Genomic DNA, 23,490 nt, shown 5'->3' on the forward strand with positions numbered 1-23,490 from the left:
TGGGGAAATGTGGGCAACCCTGGCCACATTCAGATTCAACCTCAATAGACGCAATATTTTTGTCAATTGCAGTATAATCTCTTACCTTCCTGATCCCAACTCGTCACTGTAGATGCAACCTCATTATACACCAACATCCCTCATGCCCATGGCCTTGCCGTGATTGAACACCAACTCATCCAACACCCTACATATTCCAGACCCTCCACTTCATTCCTCGTACACGTAACCAACTACATCCTAACCCATAACTGCTTCATCTTTGTAGGGAAGGTATACAAGCCATGGGCACCCATCTAGAACCCTTGTATGCCCTCTTCTTGGCCACCTAGAGGAAACATTTCTAGCTTCTCAAAACCCCAAACCCATGGTCTGGTTCAGGTTCATTGATGAGGCACGTGTTTCTTGAGAAAGGAATTTCATTCCAAAAGCTAGCAAAGCAAAGCTCTGTACCTTTTGTTCATGTACATGTCAATGACACAGTGCTGCTGCCTTAATCTGTGTTTTCCTTATATGCTCCATGAATCGATAAGTATCTCAGAACTTTCTACTTTGGGTTTCAGCCAGCTGTCTATCCCGAGAATAATTTGAGTACAGGACTTTTCTTGGAGGCCAGTAAATTCAGAAACTTTGTGATGAATACTTAAACAATTTACTGACAAAGCTCTGACAGTTGAAGTGCCATTACTCTGAACGTGGTCTGGTTTCACTATCTGTGTGTCGTTGGTGAATGTTCATCTGAGTACCTTAAACTACTGCCTATCCTAAAAAAAGAATGTGTGCACTTCACAAGTACTCTGCTAGCCAAGTAGCTGTTCCCTTTATCTATTGCACACCTGACCTATCAAGGGGAGACTACTACTACATTAATTCACTGGTAGTTTTGAATCCTTTTCTGCAACCCGTCTCTCTCCTAATTTACAGTTTATTTTGAAGGACTAAGTTTCTACTCCCCTCTGGCCATTCAAAATTAGGTTTTCCATGTCTCCCATTAATCATTTAAAGGCAAATTGTAGGCTGGTTCCTTCAGAAAGTTTTTTAATTCACCCTTCATCCTTGTCCCCAAGATTTGATGTTTCTAATCAACTCTGTTTAACTGGATGTTGAACCGTAACCTGCTTTCTTCATTTGATTCATAATAGAGCAGCTTTTACTTCTTTCCAGTGACTTTTCGTGCTACAATATTCTGTTTTTAATGTAACCTCTGGTTCAGAATACATAGCTGCAGTTCAATTTCCAGCAAATAATTATTGTTCTTTCCTTCTGAAGAGAAAGTACTCCATATGGTCTGTTTTCTCATGATGTAAGCTTGTATTATTGCTTGTTCCATGCTGAATAAGAAATAGCCCTAATTTTTCAGATTCACTTACCCCATCATGTATCACTAAACACCATCATTATTCTATAACCTGATGCTGCAGTCCTCAGACTGTAGTGACGTAACAAGACTGTTACGCCACACGGTAGTAGCCAAAAGAAAGACAGGCACGCGTACACACACACGCCGACGGGCGTGAAGTCTGGAACATGAGAACTTATAAATGAATAAGAAGAAAAGTAGGTAGATGCTTTTTACTTATCTTTTATTTAGGCCTTGGAATACATCTCTCTTGAATACTTGTAAGCTATAGGCACTGATACCACTGGCGCCTTGCTAGTTCGTTGCCATTAACTTAGCTGATGGCTATTCTGTCTCTCGGCTAATGAGAGAGAAAGGCTTCGTACAACTGGGCGATAGCTAGGTTCGCGTACAACTGGGCGGTAGCTTGGTTCTCGTACAACTGGGGTCGAGTCCACTCTCGTATCACGAGACCTGCCTTGGTGGTGGCGCTAGGTCTGCGATTACAGTGGCGACACGCGGGTCCGACATGTACTACCTGGACCGCGGCCGATTTAAACTACCACCTAGCAAGTGCGGTGTCTGGCGGTGACACCACACAGACAACTTTGAATTGGTCATCATGTTGAGATCAGGTGTTCTGCCGGTAGTTCACATCTTCCCAACGCTATGTTTCGATACCATAACTTGGCATTTTCAACAGGTGTTCCTCGAGACTGGGTGACTGGGTCCTATATTTGTACCTTTGTGGTGCCTGGAGTTCAGTCTGCTCTGGGTTGGATGTCCTCTCTGAAAACACCCGATGTGGAGTACATGGCAGACAGAGCTCCAGGCACCACTGGCAGAACATCTGATCTTAACAAGATGACAAATCACCAGGAAAGTCTAAGAGATTACAAGTTTGAAATGCTTTTATGGGACATTAAAGTGCCCTAGGGAAGTGTGATAGGTCCATTGCTATTTTCCATATACATAAATGGTTTGACAGGGAGGGTGGGCAGAAATCTGCTGCTGCTGTTCGCAGATGATGCTATGGTGTACAGGAAGGTGTTAGAGAAAATGACCTAGACAAAATTTCTAATTGGTGTAATGAATGGCTGCTGGCTCTTAATATAAAAAAAGGTATGTTAATGGGGATGAGTAAGAAAAACAAACCCGTAATGTTTGGACACAGGATTTGTAGTGTCCTGCTTGACACAGTCAGGTCGTTTAAATATCTGGTCATAACACTGTGAAGTGCTGTGGAATGAGCATTTGAGGATTGTGGTAGGGAAGATGAATGGTCAACTTCGGTTTATTGGAAGAATTTTAGGAAAGTGGAGTTCATCTGTAAAGAAATGCATACATAGGACGCTAGTACGACCTATTCTTGAGTATTGCTCAAGTGTTTGGGATCGGCATCAGGTCGGATTGAAAGAAGACATCTAAGTAATTCATAGGCAAGTTGCTAGATTTGTTACCAGTAGGTTCAATCATTGTGCAAGTGTTACAGATATGCTTCAGGAGTTCAAGGGGGGATCCATGGATAGAAGAAGATATTAATTTCGAAGTTTCGGTTGAAGAACATCTGACCTATGTATTACTGAAAGAATCAAATCTATAGGGGGGGGGGGGGGGGGGGGAGGAAACTTCAAACATAAAGCTATTATGCTGGTGTTATAAACATTCTATGTGGTTTTATTAAAATTTCACAGAGTTAAAAGGAAACTGCTATATTGGAAGAGATTGTGCCCAGAGAATAGTATAAAGTTCTCATTGACAAATAAGTATGAAGTAAGTAAGTAAGTGTAGAGATGATGTGATACTTGGTCTTCTTCTTTGTTGATTTTGTAACTTCTTTCATTTTCCATGAAATGCTGGATGTATGGGTATTGTTTATATGATGGTATTATGTCTTTAAATTTCAGTATGACTGTATAACTGAAACGATATACATTATTTGTTGTTTTTAAACAGAGTACCTTAAAACAAAACAAAAAATTATGGTTTTTTCTGCTTTACATAAAGTTTGTCTTCATTTATGCTTTTCCCCTTGCCTTGTACCAGTTTCAGAGTATCACTGTACTTCATTTTTAACTGTATTTATAACTGCTGTATTACCAAAAGATGTGCCTTGATCATATCTCTATCACTGGTATGTCTGTTTATGTTTGTTCAGTCAAATATGTTAAATGACATAGTATGCTTGGTGTTAAGGCAACTTGCAGCAGTGTGAAGTGCTCTATATCCATTTTTAATAACATTGAATTTTAAGATTTATTTTTCTAGTGTTTAGAAAATTTAAAGAAAGAGAACTTTTGAATAGCTAATCAGAAGCTAATGTGGTGGTGAGTTTGAATGTTATTCACATACACATAAAATAAATTATTACAGTTAGCATGCACTGTGGTTCATACATTGCAAATGAAAGCCTAGAGAGATGAATGATTATAGAACTCCAGAGACATTTGTTATTAGGCAGTTTGTGATAAAATTCAATGATTGCCTGAACATGGCACCCTCATATTAACTTGACTTTTTCTGTGCACCCCTTTTCTTAGGTTATTCATGTTTGATTGCATAGTCAGTGATCTTGATTATGAAACAAAGACCATTACCTTAATTTACCCAAGTTTCAATGCAGTACAACAGGAACCTAACTGCTCTATAGTAATCTAAAAATAAACATTAGATTGTGAGTTAAGTTATTACTGTGTTTCTCATAAAGGTAATGATGTCCTCTGCTTTGCAATATCTTTTCACAGTGTACGTTTGAAGGTTGTGGTAAACGATTCTCACTTGACTTCAACCTAAGGACACATGTGCGCATCCACACTGGTGATCGCCCCTACGTCTGTCCTTTTGATGGTTGCAATAAAAAGTTTGCACAGTCTACAAATCTTAAAAGTCACATTCTGACGCATGCAAAAGCAAAGTAAGTTACCTTAAACGTGTATTTAGTAGATATTGCTGCCTTTATTTCCATCTGTTGCAGTGGGTGATCAAAGCCTCATATGTTTCCCCTTGTAAACATCGAAATGCACTGAAAGATGGCTGTACTACGCATTGTGATCTCTATACTTAAATGAAATCAACAAAAGCCAGTAAGGATAGGATCCACCCATCATTTGCAGTTGCTTGTCATGTTATCTTCCTCCTCCATTATCAGTGACTGGGTATTAATTGTTTTTCATTTTATGTCCAATTAGAAGATAGTTAACTAACCTCTGCTTCGTCCGTTTAATAACTTATAATTAGTCAGCACATTATGTGGTTTACATTTGTATATACATATAGTAGGAAAGTTCTGACAGAACGTAAACACTTCAGGCGTAAAAGAGACACTCACCGAAAATCAGAAGCGTTGAGTCAGTGACTGGCAAAAAAGACGGAAAAGTGCTAGCTTTAGTAGTACATCCTTTCTCGAGCTGAAGTAGGAATATACACATGCCTGTACCCCTTCATGGTGCTGGGTGGGCAGACAATTTCAGTGGTGTAGTTTGGAATGTGGACAAGGTTTTGGTGGACATTATATTGGTTGGAATGGATGGAGGTGGGGGGGGGGGGGGGCATGAAGCAGGAAGATGGATTGGGGTTGAGTAGCTAGCAGCTTGGAGGGACGCAGCAGATTTGCTGGCTAGGAATGCGAGGGGGGGGGGGGCGAAATTGGCAGCTGCTAGAGCTAGATATGTGATGCATAGTTGCCAGAGCCATTGGAAGCAATGCACAAGGAAGGTGATATGGAGATGCAAAGTGAGCAGGAATGATAGGATAGAGGAAGGGGAAGCTCTTGGGGGGGGGGGGCAGTCGGTTAACAGAGATTGAGGACAGGATGATGCTGGGAGTGAAGGGTGTGTTGCAAGGATAACTGCCTTCTGGATGGTTCAGAAAAGCTGGTGGTGAAGAGGAGGATTCATATGGTCCAGGGCGTGAAACAGTCATTGAAATCGAATATGTTGTGCTCAGCTGCACATTGTGCCACCTATTGTTCTTGGTTGCAGTTTGCCAGTGGCCACTCATTCTGGTGGACAGCAGCTTCATTACCATGCTGAAATTAAAAAACTGTGCAGTGATTGTAGCAGAGTTGGTATGTGACATGGCTACTTTTACAGGTGGCCTGGCCTCTGATGGATTAGGTTAAGCCTGTGACAGGATGGGAGTAGATGGTGCTGGCTGGTTGGATTGGGTTGGTCTTCACCTAGTTCAAGATTTTAAACATGGCTGCAACACCTAGTTCTTCTACAGGGATATGATCCTTGTGGCAAAAGGTTGGGTGTGGGAGTATCATAGTGGTGGAGTTGGATATTGCGTAAGTTGGGTAGACAGTGGAACACCACTTGAGGTGGGAGGGATCTTGGTTACTATGTCCCTTATTTCAGGGCTTGATGATATATAATTTAAGCCCTGATGAAGGATGTGCCTCATTTGTTCCAGGGTGATAATGGGTGACAAGGGGCTTGCTCCTTCGTGTTTGTTCATGGACTAGGTTTGGTAAGACAGTGACTGTCTATGAAGGTGCTTGTGAGATCAGCAGCATGCTGGACAAGGGAGTTCTCATCACTGCAATAAACCATTCACAGGTGACCAGACCTTATGGGAAGGATTTTTTCGTGTGGAAGTGAAGACAGCTGCCGAAAAATGGTTACTGTGGACGGTTAGTTGGTTTAAAATGGCATTTCAACAGCTGTTGTCATTTCCACACCAAAAAACGCTCCCATATAGATGGCCATACGTGGACAGTGTATCTTCAGTGACAAGAACTCGCATGCCGAGTATGCTAAATATTTCATGAGGGCCTTCACAGACAGGCACTACAGCTTCTCCCACCACCCACCCCTCACCCCCACCCACCCCTACCCCTCACCACCACCCAACCAAACTTAGGCTGCAAACAGATTTCCTGTGTCATATCTTAACATACTCTCAATCCTCCCTTCTCGCTGCCAAGAATCAGCTACAAAGGAGCGTCCCCTCGTCACCCAGTATCACCCTGGCCTGGAACATCTGACCACCACCAGGACATTGACTATTTATCTTCATGCCCTGAAATGCGGAACATCCTACCCAAGATTCATTCCATCCTTCCTTATGTGGTGTTCCATCCCCCATCCAACCTTCACAATATCCTAGTCCATTCACATCCCACTCTCACTCCCACCCCTTTGCCGCAGGAAACATATCACTGTGGAAGACCCAGATGCAAGACCTGGCCAGTCCACCCCCCCAGTGCCTCCTGCTTCAGTTCTGTCACAGGCTGGGCTATCCGTGAAAGCAGCTGTGTCATATTCCAACTCTGCTGCAATCACTGCACAGGTTTCTATGTCAGTATGTCAACCAATCACTTGTGCACTAGAATAAATTGCCACCACCAGACTGCGGCCAAGAACAAAATAGACCACCAAGTGGCACAACATGCAGCTGAGCCCAACATGTCCCCTCATGCTCCGCCCAATGTCTTCCCCCTCCTTTGTCCTATTACTCCCTCCCAATTCACCTCTCATTGTCACCAACACCGTGCACCGCTTCCTACTGGCTCAGACATCCATGCATCACGTATGTCTCATGGAATGACGTAGCCCAAAACCTAGCAAGTTTCCAGTCTCTCTCGTGTGTAGCTGTTGATGACTCAACACTTCTGCTTTTTGGAAAGTGGTCTCCCTTACTCGTAAAGTATTTACATTTGTGTGTGTTTATGTGCTGGGGGATGGAGGAGGTGGGGGGGGGGGGGGGTTAGGTTTGTTCATCGAGACAATTGTGCTCTGATGTAACTGTGGAGAGGACTTCTATAGCCTTTTTCCTGTTATGTATTCTTGCATTGCTTGTTTTTGGATATGTAAAGAGGTGGTGGGGGTCAAAAGTACTTCACTTAACAGGCTGCTTCGTCCTCTCAACACCCTACTATTTAACTGCACCCGTTGTTGATTATAGTCTGTGTAAATCAGATTTCTTGTTGCATTTGCTATTATTGAATCTCTCCCTTAATCAGATAGGTACTAGTTTGATTATCTTCCTGCTGTCTCAGATATTGTTTTCCTATTTTGTGTATTTATTGTATGCTGTGTAGCCATTGCACTGTTACTTTCATTGTGTACCGTATTTGATTTAGCGTGTTATTTGTGAATATAAGCTGGGCAATAAAAGTTGTTGGCATTAAACCTACAGTATTTACTCTTGGCAATTAAATTTGTGATACTTTATCTTAATTTCACTCCATTATTTATATGTTGTCACTGTGTATCACACTCGATTTCACATACTGTTTTTAGCAGTAAATGTATCTATACTAATAATAACAAAATATTATCCAAAAATTAGATTGCTACTTGCTGTAAAGATGATGCATTGAGTTGCAGATGCGCAGCAAAAAGGATGTTACACATTAAGCTGAAAGCCAAAGCCTTCTTCAGAAAAGAAATGAAAACACACACACACACACACACACACACACACACACACACACACACACACACAGAAGCAGGCAGTGTCGGGTGAGGAGCAGACAGGTGGGTGCACTGGCAGAGAGGGGAAACGACCACTGGGTGTGTTGGCAGAGAGAGGTGCATAATGAGGGTGAGGGGACATTAATTGTGAAGAGGTGATACAAAGGACAGGGTGGTAACCTGGGTGGAGGGTGTGGGGCTGTAGGTTATCGTAGGTTGATGCTGGGATAATTTTGGGAGTGGACAGTGTGTAGTAAAGATAACTCACATCTGCGCAGTCCAGAAAATCTGATGGTGAAGAGGATGATCCAGATGGTCAGATTGTGATGCAGCCATTGAAATCAAGCTTGTTATGTTCAGATGTATGTTGTGGTACAAAATGGTCCACTTGGCTCTCTACCACAGCTTGGTGATAGCCTTTCACCCTGGTGAACAGTTGGTCGGTAGTCATACCAATATAAAAAGCTGTGCAATGATTACAGCTGAGCTAGTATACGACCCTGCTGCTTTCACAAGTAACCCAGCCTCTGGTGGTGTGGGACAGGCCTGTGGCAGGTGATGCACTAGGATGTTGTGTAGTTCGGGTGGGTGACAGAACTCCACTTTAGAGGTAGGGTGGTGGCTCTTCTGGAGAACCTAGAATCCTCAGGGAATTACATTTTACCTTGAAAAATCGGGGAAATTTCAGGAATTTCATGAAATCTCGGGGAATACTGTGTTTTTAACCTAACATTGAAATTTTAAAATATCTGTGTGTTAATTATATGAATATTATTTTGTATGACTTACAAATGTCATAAAAACTGTGATTAAACTACTTCTTTGGCTGATATATAGCTCAGCTGAGAGGAAAGAAAAGTAATTATTGTGGTATGCTAACCCCACCCCCACATATGCCCCTTGTCGCTCACCATTATTTTATCAGGAGCATCTTGACGTTATCTTCCTCCTCATGCCTGGAATTCTCAGGGATTTTTTTCTCCAAGTTTGAGTAGCCATTCTGGGAGGGGTGGTGGTACATGAAGGATGTGGTTCAGTTATTCCAGTCTGGGGAGGTATTGGGTGATTAAACGATGGTCATTTATAACTGGGTGTTGGGGGGAGGGGCGGGGGGAATATGGCATGGGAAATTTGTTTGCAGACTTGATCTGAAAACAGTAAAAACGTCACGTTTCTCTGTCTGCCTGTGATTTGGATGCCTATTCATTACATTTTGATTTTGTTTTATGTACGGATAAAAACTGTCTAGACAATGGTTGAGTCTTTATGAATACAGTGGAACAGCTAAAAGACTGGGGGCTATGTTGTCTGAAGAATCCAGTTACGATCGTGGGGTGAGGCCTGCTGCAGCTTGAGAACATTAGGCTTGAACTCACTCTTTGAAAGTTCCTTCCAAAAGTGAGACATGACATAACTCTGATCGAGAGCATTGTGCATTACCGTATTTACTTGAATCGAAGTCGCATCTAAAAAATGAGACTCGAAAGCAAGGAAAAAAATTTTCCCGAATCTAAGCCACACCTGAAATTCGAGACTTGAAATTCAAGGGGAGAGAAAAGTTTTAGATCGCACCTCCAAATCAAAACAAAGTTGGTCCATTGTAACATGAGACACAATTTAGGTCGAATGGATGAAGATACAGCTACAGTAGGTTGGTTCGAGTCATAAGCTTAACAGTTAAGCTTTACCAAGTAGCCATTGCTATGTGTCAGGCGCTTTGTCCTTATTTGTACGGGTACCCTTTCTTTTTCACGTGCTTCGTCTGGTTTGAATCAATTGCTTATTTTGCTTTGATCTGATAACTGCAGTTCTCTTTGTTATAGTTGTTTACGTCATTCTAAGCTGAAACTGCATTATTTTAATCTGTCATGCATTGTTTGTCGTATTCTGATAATGAGTGTTTACGATCTGTTGCCACTTGCGGCATGGCTTGCTTTTGTTCAGTGCTGCCGCCGCTTACAACAAAAAAAAAAAAAAAGAGAGGAATTTTCTCATAAGCGAAACAATGGCAAGAGACTACTATTTGTTGTTACTTACACTGCTGCTTTCTTTGATAATGATCAACAAGAACCAAATAATAGACTGCATATGATAGAAGATGTTCTGAACAAGAGTTTAGCAAAAATTTCTCTCCGTTTGAAAATCTTTGCAGGCGCCACTTTAGTACATTACATTCTGCACAGAAATTAGTCATCTTAGATTTAAAAATCTAGTCAGTTGCCGTGCTTCATTTTTGACTGTATCACTATTCAGCATAAGAATAATACGAATATAAACATGACATGATACGTATATTCTTCCGCATTTGCTGTTGTCTCACTATAGTTTCGTAGTTTATTAGGCAGACAGGATTTAAGTGAGATAGCAGCAAACACAAAAGAATACATGGCATAATGTTTACATTCATCTACCTTTTCTTTTAATTTATTTACTGGCGCAAAGGTTTTGGCACCAGTATTTATCTTTGTGCCTGCAAAGCATGCCTGTGTAGCGCTACATATATTCAATGACAGAAGTTAGTTGTGGTGGCACCTACCAACATTTTTCAGAACTTCACTTACTTTGCACTCGATTCTAAGCCGCAAGCAGTTTTTTGGATTACAAAAACCGGGAAAAAAGTGCGGCTTAGATTCGAATAAATACGGTATCTTGCTCCTTGAAATCCTTTGCTCATAGTGGCTTAAAGTTATTTCTCTCTAATGTAACATCATAGAAGCAAAAATATTGATGAGAAGTGGCACAGGCAAGTAAGTTTTTATACCCCAAATTCTACTTATTTCTAAATATTTACAATTTCGCTTTATAAGTGTATAATTTCCAATGAGCTGCTGATGTACCATAACCATAAACAAAGCACACAGCCAGACTGCTTTTTGCAGGTATGTCAGTTGCTTCTTCCATGGCCAATTCCGTGGGTCTCTCCCATGTTAGAGAAGCAAACAAGCATTTCGTTCCTGTCCCCAATCATACTACTTCAAACATTGTATGCAAAGAATCTTAATAAGTCAAAAATATATTCCGGCAACAATGGAGTTCCCTGCTAGTTGGCTCATATTTGTTTTTATGTGCCATAGCTATATTCATGGACTAATGTATATTTATTGTTGTTTTAATTCCCCGCTCCCACAGATATGTGAAAATACAACTACTTTCATGGAAAGGGGAGGAGGTGAGTGTAATTGATACAAAGTGATGCTCACAAGTTGATGATTTACTAGTAGAATTTGAAGATGTAACTTCATAGGCTTTCCCAGTGTAATAAGTCTTGAAAGTCTCTACAGGTTTGCTCCCGGATTGTAAAATCAACTCGATTTAGTATTTTTACAATCCATCTGTCCGTCATCTTCAGGAGAAAGCTGCTGCCGCCGCAGCTGCTGCTGCTGCTGCCGCCGCCACCACCACCACCACCACCACCACCACCACCACAGAGTCCCACTGAGCATTGATGCCAAGGCTGCAAATCGATGTCCTATATAGACCTCCATATTGTATACATTGCATGTGCCACCCAATGCAGTTGCTGCTCTCAAAGGCTGGGAAGGTAGCAATGCCCTTAGTAGAACACCGGCGGCAATGATATATCAAACTCAGGGATTATTTTCGAACACTCAGGACTGACCGCATCAAAACAGAATGTTCTTTGATGCGGTCAGTCCCGAGTGTTCGAAAATAATCCCTGAGTTTGATAGTGCAGGATTGTCTCTATTAATCAAATTATCTTCCACCTAACACTCAGCTGCCTCTTTATAAACACTTCCAAAAACCGGAAGTGTTGGCAACTATCACAATTTCGTCACAATTTATGCCGTGTACCTCATTTAAGCAATTTTCTGCTATGATGATTTTTCTGGTTGCTGTAGCCTCATATGTTCCATGCACCTATCCTGAACTGTGCGAATTGAGGAGCTGATGTAAGTCTTCCCACGTTGACATGGAATTTTGTATATTTCAGGATTTCTAGGCCCCGAATATTCTTTCGCAGAGCCAAGTACTGCCCCAATCTTGGGAGCTGGACGGAACAGTGTTAATGTTAAAACACCTTAAAATTCTTACAATTTTAAATGATATGCTTCCAGCATAAGGAATAGAGGCCACAGATCTATGCTCCTCTTGGTCCATACTCCATAGCCCAACGAATCTGCTTCTCACAGTATCCATTTTCCTAAAAAACAGCAGTCAAATGTGCTTGTTCTTGGATTAAACTATCTGCGTCAGAAATGGCATATGCTCTGCGTACCAGATTCCTGTGTTGGTATGGTGGATGGCAACACTTAGCATGCTGATACTGTTCAGTGTGTGTGTGTGTGTGTGTGTGTGTGTGTGTGTGTGTGTGTGTGTGTGTGTGTGTGTGTGTGTCAGCTTTCGATGAACCAGAATACCATCTGGTGCCCAAGAATGGAAATATCCCATCACTTTCAATGTCCGTTGTAAATTTAATGCTGGCATTAAGACAGTGGAAGTGGTCCAAAAGTAAATTTGCAACTATGGGTGATAAGGGACTACCCATAGCCACTCTGTCATTTTGTTAAATAATGTTGCCATTAAATGAAAAATACATGGATGTCAATACAAGGACGACACAAACCTTCACCAACTCTTCATCCAGTTTTTCACTGATCAAACTCGGGCTCTTCCAGAGTGAATAAAGATACCGCATCAAAACTCACTAATAAATCTGAAGGAACCAGCTTCAAAGATTTCAAGTGTTGAATAAAATCAGCCAGATAAGGTGTTCACACTTGCCAACATAAGGACTGAGAACAGGTGTTAAATACTTCACCATGCTATAGGTGATTACTAACAGTATTGTGTAGAGGAACCCTTTCCTTATGTGGCTTAGGCACATAAGGAATAGATAGAACGGCAGCACCGGGATAAAATTTCTTATGTAAATCTGCGGACAACGAGCTCTCTTTAAAAACTAAAAGTGTCTTGCACTTAATCCTTTACGTGGGACCACTAGATTGTCTTCTTTAAGCCGGGTTGTTGAGTAGTAAATCCATTTTAAGAATGTAATCATCCTGTGTCATTACAACCTTGATATTTCCCTTGTTGGCTGGTAAAACTACTACATCATAATTGTCATGCCTAAGGGAATGAATGGCTGCTCTCTCTGTGGAAGAGATGTTATCCCATGGTGGCTGAGCCTGACATAATGTGTGGGACACTTTGTGCCTTATTTCTTCCGCCTGGTCTTCAGGGAGGCTGTGTACTGCTTGTTAAACTGAGCAGATAAATCTTGTGACAGGAAATCTCTTTGGAGTGGGAGCAAAATTTAACCTTTGTCCAACACCATCTCTGTGGACCCAACACTTTACTTGAAAGACTAACCACAGTGCGTCGAAGTTTATCTCCTTCTGAAGTTGTAGAATGAGAAAGAAGCCTTTCAAGCCTGTCTGGTAATCACACTCCTATGTGTCCAATTCGATAGTGCCCATGTTGAACCATCAGTCCACTCCCAAACATCTCTTGGAAATTGTGATGACAAGTCCAAATGTAAGTAAAATAAATCATAGGAAACAATATACAGCTGTCTATGGGTAAAAACAAATGTGTCCTCTTGTGTGTGTGTGTGTGTGTGTGTGTGTGTGTGTGTGTGTGTGTGTGTGTGTAATTCTGATGATGGCCCAAAAGCTTACTTATCTGACAGACTTTTTGTTGTGCATATCCGCAACTCAGCATCTCCACTACATTTCGAGTAGCAACTATCCTTTTCATAATATTATTATTCTTCCATCCTGGATTTTCCAATTTTCCATTCTTTAATCTGTCAAATATTTGATGTTATGCATGTAAGTGAGAAAAAGGCTTGAAATTATGTGTAAAGTTTGTTGAAAGTGCTCTCTCTCTCTCTCTCTCTCTCTCTCTCTCCCTCCCTCTCTCTCTCTTTCTCTCTCTTTCTCTCAAATAGTGGATGAATGTAGTCTGGGTATTTACACAGTTTTAACTCTTAATACTTGCTTCAGTGTGTTAATCCTTGAAAATAAGATTATAACTTGTAAAGAGCAGATTATGCCAGTATTTTAAATTTATTCATTAATTATATGAAATATTGAAAATGAAATTTTGCTGCTCCTGGAAGCTGTTACATTGGAAACCTGGCTTGGGACAATGTACTGGGTGTGCCATTAAGTAATGCATGTGGTGAATAGTTTTGTTACATGGTCTGTTTGTTTAGGCATCTACTATGATATTTTGTTTTTGCTTATTCTTTTACTGTTATACAGTGTCAATTTATTGTTTTGCAATAAAGCGTGTACTAAGCTAATTTTCCAACACACGGCCCTTTTTTTTTTTTTTTTTTTTTTTTTTTTTTTTTTTTTTTTTTTTTTTTTTTTTTTTTTTTTTGCTCAGTTATGCAGTTCTAAATATGTACATGTTTTTCATTGTGAAGGCTTTATGAAGTAGGGATTATTTTGCCCAGTGTGTACTTTAATGAGTTAACATTACTCATATATTTGTTTGAAACTTGCACTCACAAAATATGCATCTCAAATTGATGTTTGTACACAAGCACTTTGTGAAGCTGTCAAGTGAATCTAAAACCATTTCTATCAGTTCAGTCAATTGTATTGTAACTTCCTAGTTTCCTGCTGAAGCTGGGGAAGGACAAGGCAATAGAATAGCAGGGTACGGAGATCTGTTCTGCTGATCTGTTAATATTGAGGTGACTGCTCTTGAAGTTTCGGACTATCAGACATTGCACTCTAATGTTTCTTATATTCTTCCAGTACATAAATTTTTCCTTGCATAAATTCCCCAACTCATAATAGGCTACTCTCACTGCATATGCTTCATTGAAGGCCAGTTTCAAACATTAGTCTTCACTGATATCTACGTTTACATGTATACTCTGCAAAGCACTGTGAAGTGCATGCCAGAGGGTACCTACCACTCAGTGGGATTGGGGTTTCTTCCCACTCCATTTGCATATAAAGTGTGGGACAGATACCGATAACTGCTTAAATGTCTTCATGTGTGGTGTAATTAGTCTAACCTTGTCTTAATTGTTGCTACAGCAGCATTTCGTAGGGGTCCATACTGGGTTCCGGGCTTCCTCAGTTAATAAAGGTTCTTGAAATTTTTTAAGTAGGTTTTTGCAGGACACTTGGCTTCAAACTCCAAAAGGCTATGCCAGTTCAAGTTTCTCAGCATCTCCATGGGTCTGCCTCATAGTTCTTACAAACCTGTGACCATTCGTGCTGACGTACAGTCAATATCGCCTGTTAATATTTCATATGGGCCCTACACAACTGTGCAATATTCTAAGATGGGACGCAAATGTGCTTTGCAATCAGTCTCCTTAATAGACTGAAGTACCCTATTACTGAACAGAAATTTGTCACATGCTTTACATACAACTTAGCTATGTTATATCATCCCAGTTCATACATCTGCAAAGCTACATCCAGGTATTTGAATTAGTTTACTTAGTCTACTTGTGATTCGTCGATATTGTTGTTATAGGACACTAATAACACTAATATTTAAGCATACTCTCATCTTTTGCCACAGTATAGTGTCTTATATATGCAGATATCGTACAGAAAACATCAATAAAAACACAGTGGACCACGTCTTTATTTTTTGCGCCTTGCAGCATACATGTTGCATGAATTTCTCACAGAAACTTGCATCATTGCATTTCAGTGCAGCTGTTAGAGCATATTACTTAATACTCAATATAGTTCTAATTTGAGACTACTGTGCCATTTCAAGCTGTCTTATTTCAAAATACAATAAAAGAAAGCACATTTGCAGTCAAAGCTGTTCTGTTGTAATGTGCACAATTATCTTTTAATAATAAGTTGGTGTCATCTTTGTAAGATCATACGAGATGAACATCAGAGTCTGCAGACCTTAATTGTGCAAAATGAACAAAATAAGCTGCTGCTATTCACTGTTATACCATTTATTTAGATGGTCAATAAATATGTATAGGTTTCAATCATTCTTAACTCATGTTCAGTGGCCTGACACACAGATAATATAGAAACATTGCTAAATTTATGCTGTTTTATCACATTTACATGTTTGTGTCCAGTGATTGTTATCACCCAACATTCACAAGTTCTTGGAAATTTTTTTCATTGAAGTTTCCAGGAAACCATATGAAACATTGTTAAAGGATTGCCAAGCTGTATTTTTCTTGCTATTTAGGACTATTTAAAACTGAAAGTAGGTGTCTTGCAAACTCTTAACTATGGACTGATAAACACAAACACTTTCACTTTTTCAAAACTGAACTTTTGGTGAGCAAATGCAGAGCCATTTGTGTTTAAAATTTTTACAAAGTTTTTCATAAGCCATAATCTTGCAGAGATTTAGGAACCAGGTTTTAAATTGTAAAACATTTCCAGGGGCAGATGTGGACTCTGACCACAATCTATTGGTTATGACCTGTAGATTAAAACTGAAGAAACTGCAAAAAGGTGGGAATTTAAGGAGATGGGACCTGGATAAACTAAAAGAACCAGAGGTTGTACAGAGATTCAGGGAGAGCATAAGGGAGCAATTGACAGGAATGGGGGAAATAAATACAGTAGAAGAAGAATGGGTAGCTTTGAGGGATGAAGTAGTGAAGGCAGCAGAGGATCAAGTAGGTAAAAAGACGAGGGCTAGTAGAAATCCTTGGGTAACAGAAGAAATATTGAATTTAATTGATGAAAGGAGAAAATATAAAAATGCAATAAGTGAAACAGGCAAAAAGGAGTACAAACGTCTCAAAAATGAGATCGACAGGAAGTGCAAAATGGCTAAGCAGGGATGGCTAGAGGACAAATGTAAGGATGTAGAGGCCTATCTCACTAGGGGTAAGATAGATACCACCTACAGGAAAATTAAAGAGACCTTTGGAGATAAGAGAACAACTTGTATGAATATCAAGAGCTCAGATGGAAACCCAGTTCTAAGCAAAGAAGGGAAAGCAGAAAGGTGGAAGGAGTATATAGAGGGTCTATACAAGGGCGATGTACTTGAGGACAATATTATGGAAATGGAAGAGGATGTAGATGAAGATGAAATGGGAGATATGATACTGCGTGAAGAGTTTGACAGAGCACTGAAAGACCTGAGTCGAAACAAGGCCCCCGGAGTAGACAACATTCCATTGGAACTACTGACGGCCGTGGGAGAGCCAGTCCTGACAAAACTCTACCATCTGGTGAGCAAGATGTATGAAACAGGCGAAATACCCTCAGACTTCAAGAAGAATATAATAATTCCAATCCCAAAGAAAGCAGGTGTTGACAGATGTGAAAATTACCGAACTATCAGCTTAATAAGTCACAGCTGCAAAATACTAACACGAATTCTTTACAGACGAATGGAAAAACTAGTAGAAGCCAACCTCGGGGAAGATCAGTTTGGATTCCGTAGAAACACTGGAACACGTGAGGCAATACTGACCTTACGACTTATCTTAGAAGAAAGATTAAGGAAAGGCAAACCTACGTTTCTAGCATTTGTAGACTTAGAGAAAGCTTTTGACAATGTTGACTGGAATACTCTCTTTCAAATTCTAAAGGTGGCAGGGGTAAAATACAGGGAGCGAAAGGCTATTTACAATTTGTACAGAAACCAGATGGCAGTTATAAGAGTCAAGAGACATGAAAGGGAAGCAGTGGTTGGGAAGGGAGTAAGACAGGGTTGTAGCCTCTCCCCGATGTTGTTCAATCTGTATATTGAGCAAGCAGTAAGGGAAACAAAAGAAAAATTCGGAGTAGGTATTAAAATTCATGGAGAAGAAATAAAAACTTTGAGGTTCGCTGATGACATTGTAATTCTGTCAGAGACAGCAAAGGACTTGCAAGAGCAGTTGAATGGAATGGACAGTGTCTTGAAAGGAGGATATAAGATGAACATCAACAAAAGCAAAACGAGGATAATGGAATGTAGTCGAATTAAGTCGGGTGATGCTGAGGGAATTAGATTAGGAAATGAGACACTTAAAGTAGTAAAGGAGTTTTGCTATTTGGGGAGCAAAATAACTGATGATGGTCGGAGCAGAGAGGATATAAAATGTAGACTGGCAATGGCAAGAAAAGCGTTTCTGAAGAAGACAAATTTGTTAACATCGAGTATAGATTTCAGTGTCAGGAAGTCGTTTCTTAAAGTATTCGTATGGAGTGTAGCCATGTATGGAAGTGAAACATGGACGATAAATAGTTTGGACAAGAAGAGAATAGAAGCTTTCGAAATGTGGTGCTACAGAAGAATGCTGAAGATTAGATGGGTAGATCACATAACTAATGAGGAAGTATTGAATAGGATTGGGGAGAAGAGAAGTTTGTGGCACAACTTGACCAGAAGAAGGGATCGGTTGGTAGGACATGTTCTGAGGCATCAAGGGATCACCAATTTAGTATTGGAGGGCAGCGTGGAGGGTAAAAATCGTAGAGGGAGACCAAGAGATGAATACACTAAGCAGATTCAGAAGGATGTAGGTTGCAGTAGGTACTGGGAGATGAAAAAGCTTGCACAGGATAGAGTAGCATGGAGAGCTGCATCAAACCAGTCTCAGGACTGAAGACAACAACAACAACAACAACAACAATGGTTGGTGGGCTCCTTCCAAATTGAAGTCAGTCTAAATGGCTTATGATGTCGTTTCCAGTTCATGCATGCATGGATTGAGGTTGGGTAAACATTAATGCAGCACACTTGTGGTGCACTTTTTTTTTTCTTTAATATATATACTGGGTCCCTTCTTAAAACCAAAATACAAGAAATACACCCTTTTTTATAGAATATGTAAATGATTACACCTAGCCACAGTGCTACTGATCACCTGAACACTTGTCAAGCACATATTCAATCACTTTAGGTTACCATGCTGTGAGAACTGAACACACTCACAGGCAGTGCTGGCAACTGCTTATACATGGGACCATTACTAGTTAAAGAAGGTTAATTACAAGTAAATACATCTATAGGTACACCCAAAATCTTACTGTGCTCTACCCTGGCTACTGACTTCTGTTGACGCGTTATATTTATTGAAGGAACTGTACTCCTTGCAGTAGGAAATTGATGTACTGCTTTTTTTTTTTTCAGGGTTCAGAGCAAGCCCATTCGCAGAAAACCAATCGATAACTTTGCCAAAAACATTATTTGTATCATTTTCTATTGGAGTTTCTGTTACTGGACTGAAATAAAAAGTCATGTGGCTAGGGCCTCATGTCGGGAAGACTGGTTGCCTGGTGCAAGTCTTTTGAGTTGATGCCACTTCGGCAACATCCATGTTGAGAGGATAACATGATGATGAAGACAACACAACATCTAGACCCTGAGCGGAGAAAATCTCCAACCCAGCCAGAAATCGAACCCAGGCTCCTTCGCACAGCATTCGGGCACACTGACCACTCAACTATCGAGGCGGACTTTTACTGGATGAATAATGATGCTTGTATCATCAGCAAACAGTGTGAATTTAGCTTCTTGTTTTAGATAAGAAGGGAGGTCATTCACATATATCAATAACAGAAGCGGACCCATCATTGAACCCTGTGGGACACCTAATGTACTTTCACCCCAGTTAGATGATCTGGGAAAGTTCCTTAAATCACTTATTCCATATAAAGAAACTTTCTGCTTTCTGTTCTGTAGATATGACTTAAACCACTCATATGCTGTTCCATTTCTACTGTAGAATTACAATTAATGTAACATAATGTCATGGTTCACACAATCAAATGCTTTGGATAAGTTACAGAAAATTCCTAGTGGTGACATTTTATCATTTAAAGACTCTATTACGTGGCCAGTGAAATTGTATAGTGCTGTTTCAGTAGAACAGCGTTTTTGAAATCCAAACTGTGATTTACTAAGTACCCCATTACTGTTGAGCTGACTAACCACTCTTGAGTGCCTTACTGTCTCAATAATTTTTGAAAATGCTGTAAGCAAGGATAATGGCTGGTAATTATTGATGTGTCCCCTTTTTTGTAGAGAGGCTTGCCCTTTTTTTTCCCCATCAGTCCACTGACTGGTTTGATGCGGCCCACCACGAATTCCTTTCCTGTGCTAACCTCTTCATTTCAGAGTAGCACTTGCAACCTACGTCCTCAATTATTTGCTTGACGTATTCCAATCTCTGTCTTCATCTACAGTTTTTGCCCTCTATAGCTCCCTCTAGTACCATGGAAGTCATTCCCTCATGTCTTAGCAGATGTCCTATCATCCTGTCCCTTCTCCTCATCAGTGTTTTCCACATATTCCTTTCCGATTCTGCATAGAACCTCCTCATTCCTTACCTTATCAGTCCACCTAATTTTCAACATTCGTCCATAGCACCACATCTCAAATGCTTCGATTCTCTTCTGTTCCAGTTTTCCCACAGTCCATGTTTCACTACCATACAATGCTGTACTCCAGACGTACATCCTCAGAAATTTCTTCCTCAAATTAAGGCCGGTATTTGATATTAGTAGACTTCTCTTGGCCAGAAATGCCTTTTTTGCCATAGCGAGTCTGCTTTTGATGTCCTCCTTGCTCCGTCCGTCATTGGTTATTTTACTGCCTAGGTAGCAGAATTCCTTAACTTCATTGACTTCGTGACCATCAATCCTGAAGTTAAGTTTCTCGCTATTCTCATTTCTACTACTTCTCATTACCTTCGTCTTTCTCCGATTTACTCTCAAACCATACTGTGTACTCATTAGACTGTTCATTCCGTTCAGCAGATCATTTAATTCTTCTTCACTTTCACTCAGGATAGCAATGTCATCAGCGAATCGTATCATTGATATCCTTTCACCTTGTATTTTAATTCCACTCCTGAACCTTTCTTTTATTTCCATCATTGCTTCCTCGATGTACAGATTGAAGAGTAGGGGCGAGAGGCTACAGCCTTGTCTTACACCATTCTTAATACGAGCACTTTGTTCTTGATCATCCACTCTTATTATTCCCTCTTGGTTGTTGTACATATTGTATATGACCCATCTCTCCCTATAGCTTACCCCTACTTTTTTCAGAATCTCCAACAGCTTGCACCATTTTATATTGTCGAACGCTTTTTCCAGGTCGACAAATCCTATGAAAGTGTCTTGATTTTTCTTTAGCCTTGCTTCCATTTTTAGCCGTAACGTCAGAATTGCCTCTCTCGTCCCTTTACTTTTCCTAAAGCCAAACTGATCGTCACCTAGCGCATTCTCAATTTTCTTTTCCATTCTTCTGTGTAATATTCTTGTAAGCAGCTTCGATGCATGAGCTGTTAAGCTGATTGTGCGATAATTCTCGCACTTGTGAGCTCTTGCCGTCTTCGGAAATGAGTGGATGATGCTTTTCCGAAAGTCAGATGGTATGTCGCCAGACTCATATATTCTGCACACCAACATGAATAGTCGTTTTGTTGCCACTTCCCCCAATGATTTTAGAAATTGTGATGGAATGTTATCTATTCCTTCTGCCTTATTTGACCATAAGTCCTCCAAAGCTCTTTTAAATTCCGATTCTAATACTGGATCCCCTATCTCTTCTAAATCGACTCCTGTTTCTTCTTTTATCACATCAGACAAATCTTCACCCTCATAGAGGCTTTCAATGTGTTCTTTCCACCTGTCTGCTCTCTCCTCTGCATATAACAGTGGAATTCCCATTACACTCTTAATGTTACCACCGTTGCTTTTAATGTCACCAAAGGTTGTTTTGACTTTACTGTATGCTGAGTCTGTCCTTCCGACAATCATATCTTTTTCGATGTCTTCACATTTTTCCTGCAGCCATTTCATCTTGGCTTCCCTGCACTTCCTATTTATTTCATTCCTCAGCAACTTGTATTTCTGTATTCCTGATTTTCCCGGAACATGTTTGTACTTCCTCCTTTCATCAATCAACTGAAGTATTTCTTCTGTTACCCAGGGTTTCTTCGCAGCTACCTTCTTTGTACCTATGTTTTCCTTCCCAACTTCTGTGATGGCCCTTTTTAGAGATGTCCATTCCCCTTCAACTGTACTGCCTACTGTGCTATTCCTTATTGCTGTATCTATAGCATTAGAGAACTTCAAACGTATCTCGTCATTCCTTAGTACTTCCGTATCCCACTTCTTTGCGTATTGATTCTTCCTGACTAATGTCTTGAACTTCAGCCTACTCTTCATCACTACTATATTGTGATCTGAGTCTATATCTGCTCCTGGGTACGCCTTACAGTCCAGTATCTGATTTCGGAATCTCTGTCTGACCATGATGTAATCTAATTGAAATCTTCCCGTATCTCCCGGCCTTTTCCAAGTATACCTCCTCCTCTTGTGATTCTTGAACATGGTATTCGCTATTACTAGCTGAAACTTGTTACAGAACTCAATTAGTCTTTCTCCTCTTTCATTCCTCGTCCCAAGCCCATATTCTCCTGTAACCTTTTCTTCTACTCCTTTCCCTACAACTGCATTCCAGTCGCCCATGACTATTAGATTTTCGTCCCCCTTTACATACTGCATTACCCTTTCAATATCCTCATACACTTTCTCTATCTGTTCATCTTCAGCTTGTGACGTCGGCATGTATACCTGAACTATCGTTGTCGGTGTTGGTCTGCTGTCGATTCTGATTAGAACAACCCGGTCACTGAACTGTTCACAGTAACACACCCTCTGCCCTACCTTCCTATTCATAACGAATCCTACACCTGTTATACCATTTTCTGCTGCTATTGATATTGCCGATACTCATCTGACTAGAAATCCTTGTCTTCCTTCCACTTCACTTCACGGACCCCTACTATATCTAGATTGAGCCTTTGCATTTCCCTTTTCAGATTTTCTAGTTTCCAACCACGTTCAAGTTTCTGACATTCCACGTCCCGACTCGTAGAACGTTATCCTTTCGTTGATTATTCAATCTTTTTCTCATGGTAACCTCCCACTTGGCAGTCCCCTCCCGGAGATCCGAATGGGGGACTATTCCGGAATCTTTTGCGAATGGAGAGATCATCATGACACTTCTTCAAATGCAGGCCACATGTCCTGTGGATACACGTTACGTGTCTTTAATGCAGAGGTTTCCATTGCCTTCTGCATCCTCATGTCGTTGATCATTGCTGATTCTTCTACCTTTAGGGGCAATTTCCCACCCCTAGGACAAGAGAGTGCCCTGAACTTCCATCCGCTCCTGCGCCCTCTTTGGCAAGGCCATTGGCAGAATGAGGCTGACTTCTTATGCCGGAAGTTTTCGGCCGCCAATGCTGATTATTTATCAAAATTTAGGTAGTGGCGGGGATCGAACCCGGGACCGAAGAAGTTTTGATTATGAATCAAAGACGCTACCCCTACACCACGCGTCAATGGTATATTTTAACCTGTTTGGGAAAAAATACCTTGAGTTAGTGATGCATTACAGATGTGACAGAACATCAGCTGTAACTGCTCCACATTGTTTTAATATCTTGTTAAGATGTCATCTACTCCAACAGAACATTTCTTTTTCAAGGATATAATGATTTCCCTTATTTCGCAAGAAGTTGTTAGATGAAAATTAATCTGACAGGGATTTCTCAAAACTGACTCTTCCGTGTACCTCTTGGCTTTTTCTTTTGAACTATTCTCACCAATTTTTTCGCCTAACCTTAAGAAATGGTTGTTTAAAACATTAGCTACTTGTGTACTGTTGGTTAAGATGGTTTCATTCTCTTTAATAGTAATACTATCTACCCCAGCGATTACTTTTCCTCTCTTCTAACAACATTCCATGTTGATTTGACTTTATTGCCCGAGTTGTTAATTTCATCTCTAA

The 23,490-nt window shown here is 40.5% G+C and overlaps 1 protein-coding gene across 1 annotated transcript in view; it reads left to right on the forward strand.

Moving 5' to 3' along the window:
• The window catches only part of LOC124711261 (transcriptional repressor protein YY1-like), a 100,802-nt gene that overhangs the window by 75,033 nt on the left and 2,279 nt on the right, over positions 1-23,490 (forward strand). The window contains exon 4 of the mRNA XM_047241239.1: positions 4,084-4,253. Coding sequence (XP_047097195.1) covers positions 4,084-4,253 — 170 coding nt within the window. The remainder of the gene's footprint in view (positions 1-4,083; positions 4,254-23,490) is intronic.

This window comes from Schistocerca piceifrons, chromosome 8 (assembly GCF_021461385.2).
Source record: "Schistocerca piceifrons isolate TAMUIC-IGC-003096 chromosome 8, iqSchPice1.1, whole genome shotgun sequence".
Lineage (NCBI taxonomy): Eukaryota > Metazoa > Arthropoda > Insecta > Orthoptera > Acrididae > Schistocerca > Schistocerca piceifrons.